Here is a 23,225-nt window from a genome sequence, read left to right on the forward strand (position 1 = left end):
GAACCAGGTTGAGGGAGGATGGCAGAAGAGAGTACTGCAAGAGACGACTGGTGTCTGGAGGCATCTCTGGGATGAGTTAAAAGCATAGTGAAGGGGAAACTCCCAGGAATCGATGAGGGTGAGCCTCGCTAACACTCCTGGCAATGCTACAGAGCCTGAGCCAGCCACCTCCTGTAACCAAGCAAGACTTTCAGTGGAGGCTTTGGGACCCCCAACCAAACCACAAGCCCTTTGACCTACAATTTGTCCTGCCTACAAGCTAAGCTGGGGTAAAGATGGCACAGAAATTGTGGAAGTGACCAACTAAGGGCTGTCTCAGCTTGAGACCCATACCATGAGAGGGAGCTCACCTCTGTGGGCCAGGACACAGAGGCAAGATACCCCAGAGACCTAGGATAGAAACAAACACAACTGGCAAAAGGTAAGTCACTGAAATGATTCCTAATGCTAATCTTCTACTCATAGATTGATTGGTGTCTAGCCCAACTGTCATTAAAAGGCTACACCCAGAAACTGGTAGAAATTGATGCAGAGACCCACAGCCAAACATTAGGCAGAGCTCAGGAATCCTGCTGAAGAGGGAAGACAGATTGGAAGAGCCAGCGGGGTCAAGGACATCACAAGAAAACCCACAGAACCAACTAACCTGGGCTCAGAGGGGCTCATAAACACTGAACTAACAGCCAGGGAGCCTACATGGGACTGACCTAGGCCCTCTGCATTTATGTTACAGTTGTGTAAGTTAGTATTTTTGTGAGATGCCTAACAGTGGGAGCAGGGACTGTCTCTGACTCTGTGGCCTGCTTTTGCGACCCTTTCCTTCTGCTGGATTGTCTCATCCAGCCTTAATAGGGGAGGAGGTGCCTTGTCTCACTGCAAATTGATACCATGGCTGGTTGATGTCCATGGGAGGCTTGCCCATTTCTGAAGAGAAAAGAGGAGGAGTAGACGGTGGTGGGAAGGAGAGATGGAGAAAGGACTGGAAGGAGAGGAGGGAGAGGAAACTTTGGGATATAAAAACAAAAAGATAAATAAATAAGGAATGAAAATGTATAGATACGTCCTACAGCGAAAGTCATGGAGCACCTTCCGCACTGTTCAGTTACGGTGGCTGTTTCAGCTGAGCGCATTGGCTTTCCTCTGCTATTGTTTTCCCCCAATAACGCGCTCGGGCTTATTGCAAATGTGTCTGTTGTATGTTTAGGTGATCCAGGAGTCTAACACCCTTCTCCTTTCATGACAGCAGGAAGAGCACTTGGTAAAGTGAACCGGGAGAAGGGCTGCCCTTGCAGCTCCTCCTTGCTCTCCTCCTCCACAGAGTTGACAAAAAAACTTCACGAAGTAGCTTTGATGGGTGAAGCAGGGTGCTGCGCCATGCCCAGAAAGTCTAGTGTGTGGGATGCTGGAGCACAACTGAGCCGCCTGCAGCACAAGCTGCGTCACAAATAAAATTACTGAGGGGCAGGCTGCAGATGGAAGGATCCAAAAATTCTGGGCTGATCAAGTAGGATAAAGTGCACGTTTGCTGGAAAGGTGAGCACAATGAGAACCACAACCAACAAAAACCTTTACGGAATATTTCAGAAAAACTGAGTTCTGACTGGATATTTCAAGATGCTAAGGATGCTAAGATTCTGTTCTTTTCTGGAAAGGAAATGGAGTAGTAGATGTGGGGAAGAAAGGAGGTGGAGGGGACCTAGGAGGATTGGACGGAGGGGAATATATGGTTGTAATACATTGTATTAGAGAAGAATCTATTTCAATAAAAAAATTAAAAAGGAAAAAGTGGCTTTGCTGGGGGGCAAGTGAGAAGGGGGTCTTTGATCCCTTCCCCTCTCCCTCTTTCCGTTTCAGAGAGTCTGTGTGCAGGAGGCTTCTGTGGTCTTCTTTGCAGCTGTGCAGTTGTGCAGCCATGCAGCTATGCAGCTGTGCATTGCCACTCACAACAGTTATCTGAACTCTAAGCCCATGGTCTGTGAAGCTGAAGATATCTTAACAAACAAACTCTTCTCTGCCCTCCTGGGTCAATGAACAGAAGCCAGGCGTCAGCAGAGTTGACACACCCACTCCCTACCTCCCCTTCACTTAACTAAGCTTATTAACTCATAGCCTTTATTGATGAAGCAGGTGCTTAATTTCCAGACGGGCAAGAGAATGCCACACTACACGGGCCTAATGCTCTTCCAAAATTCATAGAAAAGATAGTCAATCTTTCACCTCTGGGAAGAGTGAGTGGGAAAAACATAAAACAGCTACAATAAAAAGCAACTCATAATAATAATAGCAAAAATCTTATTGAGAAATTAATTTTTTAAACTTTTTCTCATTTTTCTTCTTTAAGATTTATTTGTTTTTATTTTTATTTGAGTAGTGTGTGTGTTTGTGTGTGTGTGTGTGTTGCATGCAAGGGCGCACACATGCATACACTTGGCTGTATGCTTCTGTATCACATGCATTTGGCTACCCATAGAGGCCAGAAGAAGGCAAATCACCTGCTCTGAAGATACAGATTGCTGTGAGCTGCTGCACGTGGGTGCTGGGATAGGAACCCACATCTCTCTAGCTCCCAAGAACTTACTGAATCATACAAAGCCTTTATAGATACTGTTCAACCACCAAACCTTATAAAGTAAATACTATTATCACCTTCCTTGTGAAAATGGAGAGCTCTGAGGTATGGAAAGGCAAAGAGATTCTCCCACGGGATCCAGACAGATAGCTTGGCCATTAAGACTCACAAACTGCTCTTGCAGGTGATCCAGATTGTGTACCCAGTCAGCATCATCAGGTGGCTCACAGATGCCTGTAACTCCAGCTCCAGAGAATCCCATACCATCTACTGGCTTCCCAGGCACCTTAACTCATATGCACAAATCCACACAAATACACGTGTCTCAATGCTGGCCTATGGTCTCTAAACATACTGCTATACGCATGTGGATACACAATTTAAAAAGAAAATAAAACCTTTAAAATAAAAGGAACTTCTCCAGGATGAGCAAATGAAATTCTACTTGAAAAGATAGCCAATTAGCTTGTATCTTCAGCCTGCTCAGAACACAGATGGCCTAGAGCTTGCTATAAAAAAACACACGGACCCACAGGCCTGGGATCCACGTCGCTAATGCCTTCAGTGCTTTCATTTCCTTGTACATCACCTCTTGTTCACACGCGTCTTTAAGGAGTGCACACCCCACGTCAAACACAGACAGCTTCTCAAACTGCGGTCATAACACCACTGCAATGGCTCAGAAGTTCAGCCGTTAAAACTTCTCATATTACAGGGGGAGAACGTGAGATCTGGGGCAGTGAACTGACTAGTCCGAGGTCACAAGGCTAGATGTACAAAGATACATCCTAAACCTGAGTCGCCAGATCTCTTCAGCAGGTCTCATTTCTGTTCACTGTATCAACATCAGTACAGACAGCAATCGATGGGAAAGTTAGAACCTTGGAAGAGCAAGCAACTATTGGCATTTTAGTTATTGTGAAGTGTTTCACGATTGTTGATTTTTTTCAAATCTTATTTATTTATATTTTAGGTATGAGTGATCTGCATGTATACCTGCATGCCAGAAGAGGGAATCAGATCATATAATAGATAGTTGTGAGCCACCATGTGGGTGCTGGGAATTGAACTCAGATCCTCTGGAAGAGCAGCCAGTGCTCTTAACTCCTGAGCCATCTCTCCAGCACCCATTCATCTTTTTTTTTTTTAATTCCACTTAAAGTACTGCTTCCCCTATAAAAGGATTTGGGAAGAAGTATAGACAAGTGAGTTGGAACACAGTAGACTCTGAAGACAGACAGACAGACAGACAAGCCCTATGCTGAGGTGAGGACTGCTCCCCTTGTCATATTCTCTGAAGCCTCTAGCTGCTCTCTGTAATGTGTATGTTGCTGTACAATATGCAATCGAGATCTCCCAAGTCAACCTGACCAGAGTTCTCTCCATCTGTCAGAGAAACAGCTCAAGAGTAGACACTGCCTCGGAAGGACAGGGCTTCATCTGAGTCCAGAAACACTAGAATGATGGCCTGTCTGCACAGATGTTCTGGACAAGGGAAAACAACTTGTTTTGATTGTTGCTCATGATAATAAAATGTGCCAGATTTTATTTAATGAAAATGACTTCATAATTTTAAATCCTTTGCTTTTATACGACTTTTCCTCATCGAACTCAAAATGGTTTATGACAGCCATGAAATAAAATTTAATGTGCCCAACCTGGGTTTGAGCAAGCTCCAAGAACCGAGCTGGTTTATCAATAACATCACCTTAAGGCCTCCTATTTTACACCCCAACTTTTACTCTTATGTCACCCACTATTTCTCATTTCTCTCATGTAACTTAAGAATTATTTGCTTAAACTTAGTGAACAATGGATCTGTGGATAAAATGCTGAGGACCTGAGTGTGGACCCCCTTCAGTCTGGCATGGTGGCACACGTCTGTAATCCCAGAGCTAGGGGGCAGAGACAGGCAGATTTCTGGTGCTTGCTGCCACACAGTTAAGCATAAAGGATGAGCTCCAAGTTCAGTGAGAAACCCTCTCTCAATAAATAAAGAGGAAAGAGACTGAGGAAGACATCCCAACGTCAGACTGTGGTCTCCACACATACGACCATAACACATGTGTACACACATGCATATGCCTTACACACACAAAAGAGAAAGAAAGAGTCTGCAGTGCCTTGATTCACATTTCGGATCTCCCTGTGCTATTTGTAACCACCACCACCCCTACTCCTGACTACTGGACGCTAGGCCTAAGACCTTCAAAGGAATGGGATGGAGTCTGGGCATGGAGGGGAATGTCATGTTTAACCAAGCTTCACTATAAATAAATTTACCTGCCAATTTCTTGAGGAAGACTCTTAAGTCGGTTGTCGTTTAGATTAAGCAGAACCAACTCTTGCAAGCCATCTGTCAGAAAACAATAGCCATTTTAGCCACCTGGCAAGAAATAAGTTTTCTACACATCTTTGAATTCCTCTTGGATTCTCGCCTTGGTTCCGGTTCTGTTGGTTGCTGAAGACAGATACTCTCATAAGCTAGCTAAGGCAAAAAGAGGAAATGGGTCACATCATTACAGATATAAGCCATGGCATCTGAGGACAAAGAATAGAAGCAGGCTCACCACAAACTGGAGCTAAGAGCTAAAAGGCAGAACAATCGGGATGTAGCTCCCTTTCTTCTCAAGCTTCCCTCAGCTGTCGCACACAGCCCATCTGTCTGCCTCTGTCTTGCCACAACCTTTCTTTCTTTTGAACCAACTTTCTCTATATTCCACTCAAGTATAGTCACCTACACAACCCCTGCCATGTGACAGAGTCAATGACAAATTCCTCCACTAATCATGATATCCCTAAGCTTCATCACCCAGGGCTACCACTGTGCAATCAGCTCCTAAAAAGGGTTAGCCTTTAAGGATGAAACTACATTTCACCTTAATCTCTATTTGAAACAGCAAATAACAGGGCCAGAGATCAGGACGTCTGCTTTCCAACGCTCCAACTTGAGAATTATGACAGCCAACTCAAAACATTAAAAATACCAACAGAAAAAAGCAGTTTATTCACGAACTAGATATCCTATGGGTAAAAAAAAACAAATTAAACCATTTTAGTCTATAACAATCCTAAAAGAAGCTTACAGTTGACTTAGTTGTGGGATTGGCTGAATCTGCTCTGCTCAGTGGGGATATGGTTGTAAAACACAAGGGTTGGGGGAGAGGGCATGGAGGATGGATTTGATGAAATTATATTATATTCATGTATGGACTTTACAAAAAGTGTTGTAAAACAAAAAAGTTTTTTAAACACTGAAAAGTGTTGCTTCAGAAATTCCTTAATTTCTGCACAGTGGAATTCTTTTTTCATTTCTGTATCAAATTATTAAACTCTGGGGGTTAAATACAATGCTATAATGTTTCTTAACTAACTTACCACAGACTCCAGTAGCAATACTACAAATCCTGTTCCCAAATAAATGAAGTTTCTTCAGAGAGGTAAGGTATTTCATCTCTTCAGGAATTTCTTCGAAAAGGTTGTTTCCCAGATTAAGCAATGTCAACTGTAAACACACAGAGATTTAAAGTATTTGCACAGTATCTCCCACCAAATTGGGAAAGCAGTAAGACTCTGCTGAGATCTATAGAACCTAAGAAAACAAAGATATTATTTTTATCCAATTCCTTAAGTTAGCACACAAAGTATTTCATTATGGCATTTTCATTCATGTACGCCATATTAATTAGTTCTTCCTCATCCCCCTTCCCCACAGCCCTGCGCCTTCCTCTCTCCTCTCACTCTCCTGCTATCTCAATGCTGGCACATCTTCCCTTCCCTTCTAGAAACATGCACTCTTCTACCTTATTCCAACCCCAGCTGCTCCTCCTTAGAATTCTCTCTCTCTCTCTCTCTCTCTCTCTCTCTCTCTCTCTCTCTCTCTCTCACACACACACACACACACACACACACACACACACACACACAACTGAAGCCTATATTCTGCAGGTGAAATAAAATGTGGTATGTCATTCATAGGACAACTCATTTCATTTAAATGACCTCTAGTTTCACTTACGTCCCTGAAAATGTCGTGTTTCCTTGTTTCTTTATGGTTAAATAAAACTGCATTGTGTATGCAACACATTTTCTTTATCCATTCATCCGCTGAGGACACCCAGGACAGTTCCACTTTTTAAACTATGATTACTAATGCAGCAGTCACCACGCATGTGCAGTTCCTCTGTGCAGTTCCTTCACAGGCCTGGCAGGTGGAGATCATGCAGTGACAGAGCGGAGACATCTGCTACTTATCTTTGCACTTCCTGGAAAACCCTCCATACTCATTTCCATCAATGGCTACATTGTTTTATACTCCACCAACACTGAGTCGGTGCTCCTTTCTCCCACACCTTTGCCAGCAGTTAGTCCTGTTCTCTTAGTGACAGCCATTCAGAGTGAGATAAGCTGAACTCAAAAAGCAGCCTTCATTTCCATACTTTTTGAAGACTTTCCAAATATCTATATTGATTGATCATTTGGGTTTGTTCTTTTGAGAGGTGTCTGCTCAGTTCATTAGTTACTCACTGGTTAGATTAGCTGCTTCTGTGCTTCGTTTTACAGTTCTTTATACATGTTAGATGTCATCCTATGTTCAATGGAAGTAGTGAAGGGTTCTTCACAGTAGCTGTCTCTTCACTGATGATTAGTTCCTTAACCGTAATTATCAGCTCCTACGAGGCTTCTGGAGGAGTCAGTTATGTCGTGAAAATAAGAAAACTTTGACTTCTTCCTTTGCTTCTGTTTCTATCTCATTGATTTCTTTCTCTTGTTTCACTGCTCTGTTAATATTCCAAGCACTGGGCTGAGAATGGTAGCCCTTTAATCCCAGCACTTGGGAAGCTGAGGCGTGGATCACTGTGAGTTTGAGGCCAGCCTAGTCTACATAGTGAGTTCCAGGCCAGTGAAATCCTGTGTCAATAATTCATTCCTGAATTTAGAAGAAATTCCATTTCTCTTTTCATAATATCAGGTATAATTTTTTGCCTATAACTCTTAATATGTTAAGATACGTTCCTTGTAGTCCTGAATTTTTCAGAGCATTTAACATGAAGGATATTGAATTTTGTCAAAGGCCTTCCCTGCATCTACTGACATGGTCATGTGATTTCTGTGTTTATGTGTTGTGCTGTATTTACTGATTTGAATAATTTTTGAACCAATATTGCATTCCTAGGATAAAACCAACTTGGCCATGGTATATAATCTTTTGAATGTGTTCATGAATACAATGTGCAAAAGTATTATTGAAAATATTATTGCCATATTAGCAAACTTATTTTGAAGGTAGGGTTAAAATATAATAGCAATTTGAGGGAAATGATGTAATACAATTAATCCTTTAGAGTGTTAGTTTTATATTACTAATGTAACTCATTGTCACCACATATCTTTGCCTGGACTCTTCCCTGCCTTAGCAACACATTCTCTCCATGTCTCTGTGTGTGTGTGAATTGTGTGTGTGCACGTATGTGCATGTATCTATATGTGTGTGTGCGTGTGTGTGTGTGTGTATACACGGCTTTGGAAAGTGTGGGTTTATATCTGTACATATATACACACATATATACACATCTACACATCTACACACACACACACACACACACACACAATGCTTTCAAAAATACAGTGTCCCAGAATTCAGGAGGAAGGAAAATAAAAATTCTTCTAAAATGGAAGGTGTGAGTTAAACCACAGGAGAAGGTTAAATGAAATCCAAGCACAAGAAATAACCCCTGGATTTAGCAACACAAACGTCATTAGTAACTGTGATAGTAGGGGGAGAATTGAGGAAGAAAGTCTGTAGGAGTGGCCTGTGGAGAAAGCAAAAGAGCAAAGACAATGACTAATCAACTTTTGAGACACTTTTGCAATTGCAAGAAACAAGCGCCAATAAGATGGTTCTGGAAAGGCACTTGCTGGAAAGCGTGCCAAGCTGAGCTCAGCTTCCAAGACCACGGGGTGGTAGGGGAGAGGACTCCCGCTAGTTGCCTTCTACAATACACGGTGTACTCTGTGTGTGTGTGTGTGTGTGTGTGTGTGTGTGTGTGTGTGTGTGTAATAACAAAGAAAAAGAGGACAGGAAGCTAAGAGAGAGCAAAGGGGTAGTTGGTGGGGTTGAAGGGAGGAAAGAGAAAAAATAATTATGACCTCAAAAGTAGATTATTGTTTAAAAAGAAAGTTTTTTTCTTTTGTTTTTGGAGACATTTCAATTCTGTAGCCCAGAGTGACCTATAAAAATGTAGACTAGGCTGATCTCAAATTCATTGCAGCTGCTTCAGATGCCCACATCTAGAATTTCATGTGTGCACCACCATGCCTGCCCAAAAGGATGACAGTAGTTGTTTTTAAATATGTAACCATCTCCTGAATGCCAGGTAGCAACAAACTCTGTCTCCACGAAAATATGCCAAGGTTTGGCATAAATTAGTAAAATTATGTATCAAATTCCAAAGACGAAGTCAAGGATTGAATTATGGTTGAAAATTAACTCCTTGCCTAGATGTTTCATTAGTTCACTTGTATTTATTTTAGATTTTTACCTACTTGTCACTCTCTTGAAGGCTAGCAGTGATGTCATGAATAAGATAGCCAAGAACGTTGGAAAGCAGGACAGACAACAAGTTAAGAACTGATGTGGGAGTCCCCTCTGCATGCTGTGATTACCATTAGTGAATAAAGAAACTGCTTTGGACCTATAGCAGGGCAGATCTTAGGTAGGCAAGGAAAGCTAGGCTGAATGCTGGGAGAAAGAAGGGAGACACCATGGAGCCACTGCCAGAGATAGATGGAAACTTTGCTGGTAGGCCACAACCTCGTGGTGAGGCACAGATTAATGGGGATGGGTTAAATTAATATGTAAGAGTTAGCCAATAAGAAGGTAGAGCTGATGGGCCAAGCAGTGATTTAAATAATATGGCTTCTGTGTGATTATTTGAGGTCTAAGCTAGCAGGGTGGCCGTGAAGAACAAACAAGCGGCCTCCTTTCAAAAAAAACTAACTCATCTCTTTTGGTATAAGAAGAACACGGTAATGTAAAGGTGAATCTCTGGGAGTTGGATTAGAATCATTGTGGAGGTCTCTTTGTAAGGGAGTTGTCTGAGGTGAAAAATTGGGGGTTCCTTTTCAAAGCTGATCCTAGCAAGGGTTTCAGTAACACACCACAGTTACACATGGTTCCTAAAGAAGCATTTTAGGCAAACAATTTTAAGTTCTTTGGCTTGCATTCCTTCAATAATTCTCTCCAGAAGGAAGTTCTGATCTGGGTCCAAACCCCAAGGGACAGCACTGCCAATTTCATATTTCTTGTTAGGACATTATGAAGAAATCAGTGCATCCAAGAATTAGAACTGTGTAAGCCACCTAGTCTCCCATACACGCAGGTGAGCACCATATACCTCCTGATGAAGACAACATGCAGCAGCGATCCCTGTCATTCATATCTCTCTTCCATCCATCGTTTGTAATTGTGTATTATATTTAATTAATCGGGGGAGGGTGCACACGCCACAGAGTCACTGTGGAAGTCATAGGGGAACTAGCTGGAGCCATTTCTCTCCGTCTACTACATGAATCCCTGAGGCCAAACTTGGGCCATCGACTTCCACAAGTTCCAATTCGTAGATGCACTAACTCCTATATGATGTGCTAACAAGAAATATGAAATTGGCAGTGCTGTCACTTGGGGCTTGGACCCAGGTGGGACTGCAGAGAGGATACCAGTGGAACTTCCTTCTGGAGAGAACTACTGAAGTAAGGCAAGCCGATGCAGCAGGCTTGGTGGCAGGCACCTTCACTCTCTGAACCATCACTGGCCCATCTGTTTTTGTTTTATGATTAAACTCTAGCTCTCTGCACCTCTCACCCAGTTCTGCCCACAGCAACCATAAACAATCGTCTTGTTCCCACTCCTCTTACATAATATTTAAATTTCTGGAGGAATTGTTATTGTTATTCTCTGAATTTGATCCATCTTTCCCTTAACCATTTATTTTCCTTGGGACATAGTTTTCAGACCCTTTGACCACAATGGCCACTTTCTAATCACAGAGAATGCTCCTCTCAGGAAACACAGTGCCTAGGTGACAAAGACAATTAATTCATAACACGAATGCTGGGAATGGTAGAACCTCTGGGCAGATGAGTACACTTTCAATAATGTTGTCTAACACGTCATATATTCTCAGCAATGAGGCACATTACTTGTGCATAAACCACCCCCCATAGCCAAGAATAGCAACGACAAGCCTATGTTAACTCTCAAGCACATAACCCACATCCTGGGCTTGTGCAATGAATTCTTTTCTTAACCCAAATGTAGGAATTTACATTTATCCATGTAAAAGCTCTATCTTTTTCGTTTGGGCTCCTAAGACATCTCCAGTGGATGTCTTAGATCAGATTTTAAAACTTGGTGATACCCATGTCCATCAAAAGCTATGTTTCCGAACACAGAGACCCAGAGGCAGACATTATGCACAGAGTGACCTTGGAACACTCAGCCTGAAATGGGATGTCTCCATCAAATTTCTCCCCTCAGAGCTCAAGGAACCCCATGAAAGAGGAGATAGAAAGAGTAAGAGACAGAGGAGATACCATAAAAAAAAAACCACCAAGGGCCTCTGAACCAGTATGAGCAAGGCTCATATGCATTCACAGAGATTGAGGTAGCGTGTACAGGGATTGCATGGGTCTGCACCAGGTCCTCTGAGCTTATAGCATGCCTCCCATTCAGTGTTTTATGGGATTCCTGAGTCTGAGAACAAATGTGTCTCTGCTTCTTGACCCTTCTCTTGGACTCCTTGTAATCTAGGGCAAGTCACTCAAATTTCCAAGCCTCTATTTCTTCTAAAATTGGAGATGATTATGTCCATTATTCATCTTGTGTTGTGTTCAAGGATTACAGATAGTGCAGTGAGAGGCTTGGCAAACCAGAGCAATTATTTAACATTAACTATAATTTGTCAGGCTCAGAAAACAATGCATGGTATTAGAAAAGCAGCAGGCGATTAGTAAATATATACATACACGGTGACAGCTCAGTGACTCAGTTTTTAATCTTATTTATTGTCAACAATTTGTAAGTCTAACTCATCTTTTCATGAATTTCTGTAGCCACAGTCACTCTTTTATAAGACATTGTGACATTGAGTTTAATTAGGTTAGAAGTATGATTAGATTACAAACATGTGTTCGTTGTCCGTGAAGGTGAGCATCAGGAGTCCTACGTATGAGGGCTCAGCCAGCAGCAGAACTCTCATGTCCAGCTCAACCACGCGCTCCAGGACACAGGCAGTCTTGAGGTTATTTGCTACTCCACCATCAGCTTACTTGTGCCAACCCTAACCATAGAGACAGTAACTGGGACACGGTTAATAAAAGCTGCCCTAGTTTCTCCTAAGGTTTGGCAAATTCACAAGTCACACTGTTCTATAAGTTTTAAAAAGGAAAATATCTGATTGACACTAAGAGATACTTAAATTATTTTTGAAATGGACTACTTTAGAGCAGTGGTTCTCAACCTTCCTAGTGCTCCAATCCTTTAAAATAATTCCTCCTGTGTGGTGACCCCCAATCATAAAGCTATTTCAATGCTACTACACAACTGTAATTTTGCTACTGTTATGAGTCATAATGTAAATATCTGATATGCAACCCCCAAAGGGCCACTGCTTTAGAGGAACATTCTTGCATGCTTTAATCCTTATAAAGAAGTGGATTCCATCTACTGAATTATACCTAGAATTAAAGAATAAAAGTTGGATGTGGCTAACAGATACAATATGTTTTTAAAAGTGTCACTTGTGCCAGGCGGTGGCGCACACCTTTAATCCCAGCACTTGGGAAGCAGGGGCAGGCGGATCTCTATGAGTTCAAGGCCAGTCTGGTCTACAAGAGCTAGTTCCAGGACAGATTCTAAAGCTACAGAAAGCTTAAAAACAAACAAAAGAAAAATTGTCAGTTGTAACACTTTAAATACATAATTTTTATGGAACAACCATCCATTAGAGCCAGGTACTGTCTCGACTGACTAGATGGTCTCTATCAAAGATGTATAAACATATTCTCTCTCTCTCTCTCTCTCTCTCTCTCTCTCTCTCTCTCTCTCTTCCCCCTTTCTCTCTCGTCTCTCTGCTCTAAGAATGGCATTAGATCTGCTCGTAGGTTTCAAGTCTCTCCTCTCCCCCTCAATCTCTGCCCCGCTGCTTCCTTCCTGCCCTGCCTTCCCTTCCTTTCCCTCCACTCTCCTGTCCCTTCCTTGCTTCTCTCTTCTCTCCTCTCCCTCACTTTCATCTGCCCCTTCTATTAACAACTGTGAGATTGAGCAGTATTTTAAGAGAGCCATATATATATCCATTCCTTGGAAGTTTCCTGCACACTTTGCCTGCTTCTATCACTCCTCTTACAAAGGAGATAGAGACTTTTGGTAATTTCCTAACCTTGCACCTTTATATAAGAAACATTGCTACTTTATGAACAGCAAAACTACATAAAGCCATTAACCTAAAATACATAGAAAGCACTTAAAGACAGACCATAAGAACCTAGGATCAAGTCAGTTGACTTTAGAACAGTATGGTTTCTTCTTAAATAATAAGCACTAAGCTAAGCTGGTTCCCGAGTGAAAGAAATTGAAGAAAGTAACAAAAGTCAAAACATAGTCTCTCCTAAAGAATAAGGCAAATATAAGAGCACTTCAAATGTTGTGACATCTTGTCATGGTCTCTGCTCTGGAGGTTTCTTTCCTGAGGAAGTATGTTTTGTAACATGTGACTTTCTATCAATGTTTTTGTTTTTATTGCGCTATACATTTTTCTCTGCTCCCCTTCCTTCCTCCCCTCTCCCCTTCTAACATCTTCAGTGACCCCCATACTCCCAATTTACTCAGGAGAACTAGTGTTTTCATCCTTCGTATTAACATGTGACATTTCAGCTATACAATTACCACTCAAATATGAAGACATAATACAGATATTTGCAGAAATGCGAGGGACCTAAGTATTAACTATAATATACTCAGACCAGGATGGCATAGGTGGAGAAGAATGATAACCTGCTGGTGATGCAGGCACATGGCTGTAACTCTAGCAGCCAGGAGTAGCAGCAGAGGCGGAGGTAAAAAGGGAGACAGAATGGTGAAGCGGGGGGGAGGGGGGGACAGTGAAGAGGAAAATATGGGTTGCAGAAAACAGTGACTTCACTTCAGGATGACAGTAAATGATGTCCTGGACTGACAGCACCCAGCGAAACCAGAGGACAGTCAGCTTTCCTGAAGGAAAATGCCACAGAGAACAGGAGAGGTGAAAATTATATAGCACCACTTTGAAATAAAATGAAGCCATGTTAGCGCAGATGCAAGAATTAAGGGATTAAATATGGAAGCATAAAAATAGAGGGGTCTGATTTTTTAAGTATAAAGAAAAAACCATGTGAAGGACCAAGTGGACAAAAACACACTAACCGATTCTCTCTCAGTGACACTCATTAAGGGTGGACATTGTAGAATTCCCTGAGAGGTCGGGGCAATAACTAAACAAGTTGTAAATGCCATAAAGCTTATAAAGGTGGTGAGGCCACCAAAGCCAGGCCAGAGCGGACTGCACATGTCAGCTTACGCAGTGGGGAGCAAGGTGAGGCTGTGTAATCACACAAGTTAACAGGATAACTGCAGAGACTAAGCTTCTCATATACAAGCAATTGGTAGCTGAAGACTAGTAGTCAAAATGGACAACCCAAGAAAAAGAGCAAATTGAAAATAATTATATATGGAAATGAGGACTGGGACTAAAATTGTCACAAAAGATAGTTCAGTATAAGCTTCTAAACAATTGGGTTTTTTTGTAACAACATAAAACGTTATTTCAGTACAAAGAAGTTCAAGCAGGAAAACAAATCGGTTCATGATTTTTAGTGAAAGCTTGCATTCTTTTGAGCAGAAACTCATGTGTGCCATTAGAAGAGTGTGAGTTCTTGTCTTAGAGCCAAAACTACACCTTCTGAAGCAACTATTAACTAGTACTGCTACTAAATACTCGTCCATTTCTCCACAGGGTATTGTTAAGATCACAAGTGTAATTTATAAAGCGTAGAGGAGGCGTGGAGATGATAATTTATACTAACTTTTAATAAGCTGCAATTGTAAGTTGTTTATAGGTTTTTCCAATGTTGATGGCTGTGAAGCCAACAGAAAGAAAACTGCATGGCTTGCCTTCTCTTAACCTCAAGATTTTTAGCAGCTGGAATCAGACATTACCAGGCAGAAATGTTTACAGTAAGCATCTGGGACCCATCCAGGTCAGCTGCCTCTCTTTTAGATGGGTATTCTTTATTTTAAATATTAACCAACTTCTAAAGGCTGCTCTGTGGGGAGAGAGATTCCTTTCCTTCCTATTCCTATCAGTCCTGCACTTGAAGTTCCAGCCAGTTCTAGGAAATGAAAGAGTAATTCCCTCCCCAACATGCTAAATGTGTCCTAATTCCATATGTAAAGACTTCAGGATAGCGTGCCCAGGGGGGTGGGCACAGTCTTGCCTGGAACCTGAAAGCCTTCTTCCAGATGTGAGCCCCAAGGTAGACAGACTACCAGATCCAGCTTCCAACCTCTTTCCAGATGACAGCCTGAAGGAGGATGAGCATAGCAAAGATCTCATTCTGATTCCAGATGTGGGCCAAAGGGCACAGGAGTAAATTGCAACATCTTTCCTAGCACGTGTAATGCCCTAAGCAAGCCCTGCTACCCATGCTCCTCCAACAGCACTCCATACTGCCTCCAGAGGGCTAAGTCTCTGGAGATCAAAGGGCCATGGCTCCGACACTCACGGCTCTCATTTATTTTCTATCATCAACCCCAGCAAGAGCTGAGGTCCTCACCTTGGTCAAGGTTCTTAGCTCTGGGCACACTTTGTGGATGAGATTATTTTGAAGGTTCAGAGTCCTCAGACCGGGCAGCTTTTCTACTGCTGAGGGCATCCTTGTCATCCTCTTCCCGTTCAAAGTGATGATCTTCGTGTTACTACCGCCCTTCAGTGCTGTTAACAACAACCTCTCAGACATGATTTTTTTGAAGAGGAGACCATGATGGAGGAGAGTTACTTATTATATATCTTTTGAACATCTAATTGCAGAATTGTTGTGTCATAAAAGCAAAACCTCTCCCCATTATGATGAAGGTAGGAGGTAGAAGATGACTTCCTAGGTAGAGAGGAAAACAGACACAATACTGCAGGCTGGGCCAGAGAGCATACAAGACAGGGCTTGCGTATCTTACATCAGACACATGGAAATTAGCAAATACTGAAACCAGTCAGGAAGCAGGGCCAGCTTTAGGGGTCGTCTTCCACTAGTTTGAGTGACAAACGCTAAACATCCAGAGAGGAAAAAGTATCTTGAGTGAACTGAAACGTTTCCTTTGTAATAGCATTTTTAAAAAGAAAACGAAAACTCCTTAATCATACTTGGAGAGGGTGAGACATCGGCTCAGTCTGAAAACTAATAAAGGGGAAATGAGTCAAGCATTAATTACATCATCCTAGTACAAACTGCATGTCACCATATTCAAATAGCATCGTTTTCATTCATACAGAAATTGAAGCTAATAAATTATGAAAAAAATTTAGAAAAGTCATCATTTCTCCAAGTTCTAATGAAATAAGAACCTATGCAAAAATTATATTTGGCTGTTAGGTGGATAGGAATGAGGTCGATAACCCCATTAACCAGTTGTCCATTTACAACTGAAAACGCCATGTGGGATGAAAGCAGCTAAAGGGAGGCAGCGAAGAATCCTGATGACATACAACAAATCTGCATCTAACCATGGCTTTGTGGTGTAGCCAACACCTACAGACAAGTGAGGAAGGCAGAGCAAGCAGAAGGTACCCTCGGGGACTCATTTAGTCACACCAACAACATGGCAAGTCCTGAGTTTGCATTTGCATTAATTAACCAAAATTAACCTTGGGTCAGGAGGCTGAGTCAGCAACTAGTGACAGCAACTAGTTGACAGAAAGTAATCACGAAGCCTCAGAGAGCATTTGGGAGAGATGGAAAGACGTAGCAAGTTATAGGATGCGGTTTGGAGTGGCACAGCTTTCTCTGGTTTGGGGAAGCAGAAGCAGGTGTCCTCCATGGATGCCGGCGAGGAGAAAGGTTAGGTAGTAGTTACTCAGCTTCTCTGAGCTCAGTGTTTCCTCCAGTCTATCACTTGATGGGAAGTGAGAAAAATAAGAGTTGTCATATGTAGAAAATCAAACATAACCCAGCCTAATCTATTTTTTCAATAAAGATTTGCTTGCTTTGAATACTATATACAGATAAGATCATATGACCAGCTTCAGAGGATAACATCAGCATAGCTCATCATGTAAAAGCACACACCAATACTTAGCTGCTTTAGAATATTCTTTATTCTTAGAATATATAAAGAATATTCTTTAGAATATTCCATCCACATATCACTTTTTACTCATCTGTGCATCGGCTTGAAAGGCATTTGGGCTGTTTGAGCTTTTTGGATCTTCTAGGTAAAAGCATTGACAATGGAGATGGTCCTTCTGCGAGGGTCTGTGCACTAGGAGTGGAATCAGCAGCTGCCACGCTGTAGTCCTCAGTAGCTGCACCAGTTTGACAACCCTGCCAACGGGACAGTAAGGCTTATCTTTTGCATTGTTTCATTTCTATCCAAACTGACACAAATACTTTAAAAAAAAAAACTTCAGAAGGCCTTTCAAAAGTTTACAATATACTCTGTCCAGCAAGAGCTACATCACACTTGCCTCTGGCATGGGCACTCTCTATTTTTGACTTCCTGTAAAAAAAATTTTTTTCAATGACATTTAGTGGGGGATGAGGAGTGCCACAGCATACACGTGAGTGTCGGAGTCAACTCGTAGGAGCCAGTTCTCGCCCACTACGTGAGATGCAAGGACAATCCAGGCGACGGATGGTGGCAACACCTTTACTTGCTGAGTCTCGCAGTCCTCTACCTTGGGTTTCCATGGGAAACTGCCATGGAACTCTACCTTGAAGATTCCCTATTTTGTTGGGATTGTTAATCGTCCTGGGTGACACCAGCTTCATCCTCACACGTCCTCTTGAGTTTCCCGTATATGCTCTCTCTGGAAGGAGGCTCGCACTTGGAGCATCCTGTACGATCTGGAACTAGTTGTATCAGAGTTCTCTACAGAAACAGAACAGATGGAATGACACATGGGATGTATTTGGGTGGCTCACACGCTGTGGTCTGACTACTCCAACAACGGCTGTCTCCAAAAAGGAAGGCCAAGAATCCAACAGTTGTTTGGTCACTCCAGCATGAGGCTGGACGTCTTAGCTGCTCTTCCGTGTATGTGGGAATCCTTCAGAAGCAGACTCTACCACAAGTGAAGGAACGTCCTTGACAGAAAGAGCTCAGGCGAGCAGGGGAAGAGCAAACACTTCTTCCCTACCTTTCATACAGGCTGCCACCAGGAGGTGAGGCACAGATTTAAGGTGGGGATTCCTACCTCAAATGATCCTATCAAGAAATCCCTTACGGGTGTGCCCAGCAGCCTGGGCTTTAATTATCCCCAGATGGAGTCCATGTGACAACCAACCACAGCCGTCACATGAAATGTGACATTGTTCAACCTCTCAAAGCCAAGCTTCTGGGTATTTAGCATTTCTTCCTGCTCATCTCTCATCTTTTGATATCATCCTGAAGGCATTTCTGACAGAATACTTAGAAAGCCCCTTAGCTAGAGCATCCAGGAGGTGACAGAGGTTCATTTCTCACTGTCAATGCAAGTAGCCTTACTAAACCCTCTGCTGCACAACAGACATTACCTTTGTCTGAGCTTGACGTCTTCCTCACCTCTTTAATCCTCACCAATAGCCTCCTGGAATGACATGAGTCCTGCACACATGGCCTATTCTAGACTTCCTAACATACACCAAGGTCCACTTCGAAAACTCACTCAGGCGTTTTTGTTAAAGCAGCAAAAGAATTTAAATCAGAAAATGAGACAATATAGAGACAATAAGCATCATACAGAAAATGGGATTTGTTGTGTACACCTGAACTCATGTAATTTAGGAGCCATTGGGGGCTATTACTTGATGTCCAGTGCTGTATCTGTCCTGAGAGGCTGAAGGAGATCTGGGGGAAGTTACAGAAAATGCAAGCTCAGCATGAACAGACTGCAGTGGGTAAGCCGGCCAAACTGCAAGTGATGCCCTGCTTTACCAGACAGGCTTCTCTAGAGACTCAAAACCAAGCAACTAGATGTGAGTGTTACCAACAAGGATTTAATGGATTGGCTTACACATTAGGGACAAGGATTGTCTTCAAGATGAAGAGGCGGAGGCCAGGAGGCCACTCAGTTTATGGAAGAGGTTGCCTCAGCTGTCCCAGGCTGGTAATGAAAGCCTGGAAGCTCCCAAGAGAGTTGCTGGTATAGAGTTCACACAGGAAGGTCAAAACAGCTGGGATCTGATGGCAGCAGTGGTGGCAGTGACAGCAGCAATAGGTTCACAAAAGCAGGCAAGAGCTGCAAAGAAAGACAGGCGCAGCTTTTCCCTGTGTCTTCACTCTCAGAAGATGCCACCCTTTTAGAGGACAAGGCCAGAAGCATGCATCTAAGGTAGTTCTGCACCTGGTCAAGCTAACACTACAGATAAACCATAACACCCCTGCGAGAACTGTGCTGTTTCCTGAGCTGTAACTTGAGACTTCTAAATTTTGTGTGGAATGTCTTGTAGCCAGAACTAGCCTAAAACTACACAGGATTCTGTGCTAATATCTTAGCCTTGCAGAGGTAATTCAGTACCTTATCAAGCCCTACCTGTCTACTTCTCCTCCTAGTGCTAACAACAGAAGGCCACATAACTTCTCTCCTGGGCTGCTTTATATTTGCGCTGCACGCTCTCTCTCACACGTCTTCTTCCATTCTTTCTCTGGCTTCACACAGACTAGGCAAACACTCTACCAGGAGTCTACATCCCCAGCAACAGCTACCTTTCTGTTATAAAACCGGCAGGTCTGCTGTAAAACCTCCCCACTAGCGGACGAAAGATGGCTAACTGTGACACCATGCGCATCACGTGTAAGGCAGGCCATTCCTTTCGCAGCCCTTTGGAAGCCACCAGCAAGGGCACACCTCCCCTACTCATGCTGTTCATTTTGCTTAGGAAGCCTCTGTACTAAGCAGAAGCATTTCCATAAAGCAGACTTAAAATTTCACCTAGCAGGTTATACCTTCTAATTTTTGTTCTCTTTCTATTTCCCCCTTGCCATTAAAAACTAAGCCACATTTGAATGACAGTCTCTAACAGCATACATAATGGACAGAGAACACACTCAACAGATGTTCATTAAGCTTAGGTGAACAGGCAGAGAGTGGCAGTGGGGGGGGGGGGCGCACGCCTTTAACCCCAGCACTCAGAAGGCAGAGGCAGGGGAATCTCTGAGTTTGAAGCCAGCCTGATCCACAAAGGAAGTTCCAGGACACAGAGAAACCTATCTTGAAAACAAACAAACAAAAAAAAAAGTTTACATGAACAAAGAGAAATGAGGGTCCAGGGTCCACACATTTAAAGCATCCTGGGTCCACCCAGGCATTGTTCAAAGCACAGAGCGCAATCTCCCGCTGTTGCTCCCAGCCCTCCGTGGGGGCTTCTGCACCATTCAGGAGACAAAAGGAGATGGAGATGAGAAGTTATGAATGTGGGTAAGACTGACTGCAACTGGTCTTTGGCAGGTACATCAGAAAACAATGAGGGTATGAGGGAGAGTTCCGTAGCTGACAAGGTAGGACAGGTGTGGGAGTCCAGGTTTACAGACATGAGAAACCTAGGAAATGGAGGGGGAAGTGAGAGATGGAACAGATCATTACGGTAGTGCCATATTTAAACCAGTAAACCTCTCTAAAAATCAATTAAGACTTCTAAAAGTACATGAAAATTTGAGGTATCAGCTAAGAAAACAGAACAGCTGTAATTTTTACCTTGTATTACTCATCCTGACCACCTTCATTCCCCTGGCCTCTCAAAGTTACGATTTGTAAACTATCTTGAGTTTAGTTTTCCAAGAGATTACAGTTGTGCCTCACTTCCCAATGATCAAAACACAAACAAAAGTCGTTTTCATAAATATAAATCTCACAAAATATGCTAAAATGCTAGGTATATTACCTTCATCTTTTCTTTCCAGAAATGATAGTTTCCCAGGAAACCTTGAGGCTCTATGATCACTTATTTTAAAATTATGCAAATGTATGCACACCCATGTGAAAACATGAGGACAGCTGCTCTTTGAGGCCAGAAGAGGACCAAGACCCTTGAGCTGAGTTACAGGCAGTTAGGAGCTGGGAAGGAAACTTGGTCCTCTCCAAGAAGAGTGAGTTTGATTTTTTGTTGTTGATAATTTATTAGACTTTTTTTTAAAAAAAATACCAATCTAAATTCCCACTCCCTCCCCTCCTCCTATCCCTCCACACATCCTCCCACCCCACCACCATCTAATCCTGAGAGAGGGTAAGGTCCATTGCTTAGTGGAAGGTCCAAGGCCCTCCCTACTATATCTAGGCTGAGCAAGGTATCCATCCAAAGAGAATAGGATCCCAAAAAGCCAGTACGTGCAGTAGGGATAAATTCTGGTGCCACTGCCCGTGGCCCCGCAGTCTGCCCCAGCCATGCAACTGTCAACCACATTCCGAGGGACTAGTTGTGTCCTATGCTTGTTCCTTCCCAGTCCAACTGGAGTTGGTGAGCTCCTATTAGCTCAGGTAAACTGTTTCAGTGGGTGAACCCATCATGGTCATGACCTCTTTGTTCATATTTTTATTCCATCTTCAACTGGACTTTGGCAGCTCAGTCCAGTGCTCTGATGTGGGTCTCTGCCTCTGTTTCTATCAGTTGCTGGATGAAAGTTCTATGGTGATATTTAAGATATTCATCAGTCTGACTACAGGGCAAGTCAAGATGGGGCCCCCTCTCCTCTATTGCTTAGGGTCTTAGCTTTTTTTAAAGATTTATTTATTATGTGTTGACTGTGGTTTTTGTCCTGCCTGGTTCCCACAGTTAAGTCCCAAAGAGGTCTACATTAGTTATAAACTGATTGGCCCATTAGCTCAGACTTATTAACCCTAACAACTTATATTAACCCATTATACTTTTCTTTTTTTTTAATTTATTAAAGATTTCTGTCTCTTCCCCGCCACCGCCTCCTATTTCCCTCCCCTTCCCCCAATTAAGTCCCCCCCCCCCTCAGCCCGAAAAGCAATCAGGGTTCCCTGTCCTATGGGAAGTCCAAGGAACCCCCACTTCCATCCAGGTCTAGTAAGTTGAGCATCCAAACTGCCTAGGCTCCCACAAAGCCAGTGCGTGCAGTAGGATCAGAAACCCATTGCCATTGTTCTTGAGTTCTCAGTAGTCCTCATTGTCCGCTATGTTCAGAGAGTCCGGTTTTACCCCAGGCTTTTCCAGACCCAGGCCAGCTGGCCTTGGTGAGTTCCCAGTAGAACATCCCCATTGTCTCAGTGTGTGGGTGCACCCCTTGTGGTCCTGAGTTCCTTGCTCCTGCTCTCTCTCCTTCTGCTCCTGATTTGGACCTTGAGGTTTATGTCCAGTGCTCCAATGTGGGTCTGTGTCTCCTTTCATCGCGACATTGAGCCTATAATTAGGGATCCTAGAGAAGCTAAATAAGGAGAACCCAAAGAAAAACATATAGGCATCCTCCTGAATATTAACCCATTATACTTTTCTATGTTTGCCCTGTGGCTCGCTACCTTATTTGGCAAGGCAGTCATATCTTGCTTCTTCTGTGGCCCGGTCACAACTGCGGACTGCGTCCTCTTCCCAGAATTCTCCTGTTCTCATTGCCCTGATTTTACTTCCAGCCTGGTTGCCCCGCCTATACTTCCTGCCTGGCTATTTATTGGCCAATCAGTGTTTATTTAAAATATAATTGACAGGATACAGACCATTGTCCCACAGAAAGTATGTATAGAACATTCTGCCTCCATATATTTCTGCATGCCAGAAGAGGGCACTAGATCTCATTATAGTTGTGAGCCATCATGTGGTTGCCGGGAATTGAACTCAAAACCTCTGGAAGAGCAGCCAGTGCTCTTAACCTTTGAGCCATCTCTTTACCCACACTTAAGTTTTTACAGTTCTTGTGATAATGTCAACTTGACAAAATCCAGGATTACCCAGGAGACAAATCTTTGAGCACGCTTCTAGGGAAACTTCTAGAGTAACTGAGGTGGGGAAGCAGGGGTGGCACCATTCCACAGGTTAGGGGCTTCGAATCATAAACCAAGCTGGTCACAAGCCGTCATCCTCTTCCTTACTGTAGAGCAATGTTACCCACTGCCCCATGCTCCAGTCACCCCGGTATCTTGCAGTTGCCAACGTCATGAAGAGCAAAAAAGTGGCTAAGTGCTCAACTTTTGTTCCAGATTCCCTTAGGTTTTACAATATCAATGGCAGCATTTGTGACAGAGTGTGTGACTCTGGGCAGGCAGAGATTTTGTTCCCAGTGAGAACTTTTTGGTTCTTACAACTCAAGAGAAGGTTCAATTAGTATTTGATGCCTAGAGGCCAGGCATGCTCATAAACATCCTAAGTGCACAAGGGAACCCCTATAACAAAGAATTGGCCAGTTCAAACACCAAGA

At 43.0% G+C, this 23,225-nt stretch overlaps 1 protein-coding gene across 1 annotated transcript in view; it reads right to left on the reverse strand.

Moving 5' to 3' along the window:
- The window catches only part of Lrrc69 (leucine rich repeat containing 69), an 80,373-nt gene extending 64,751 nt beyond the window's left edge, over positions 1-15,622 (reverse strand). The window contains exons 1-3 of the mRNA XM_041656728.1: positions 15,440-15,622; positions 5,948-6,074; positions 4,853-4,925 (exon numbers count right to left, since the gene is read on the reverse strand). Of these exons, the coding sequence (XP_041512662.1) occupies positions 4,853-4,925; positions 5,948-6,074; positions 15,440-15,622 (383 nt within the window). The remainder of the gene's footprint in view (positions 1-4,852; positions 4,926-5,947; positions 6,075-15,439) is intronic.
- Positions 15,623-23,225: the final 7,603 nt, after the last annotated feature.

The sequence above is a fragment of the Microtus oregoni genome, unplaced genomic scaffold (assembly GCF_018167655.1).
Source record: "Microtus oregoni isolate MIOR12 unplaced genomic scaffold, Mior012 000008F_ref0000371, whole genome shotgun sequence".
Taxonomy (NCBI): Eukaryota; Metazoa; Chordata; class Mammalia; order Rodentia; family Cricetidae; genus Microtus; species Microtus oregoni.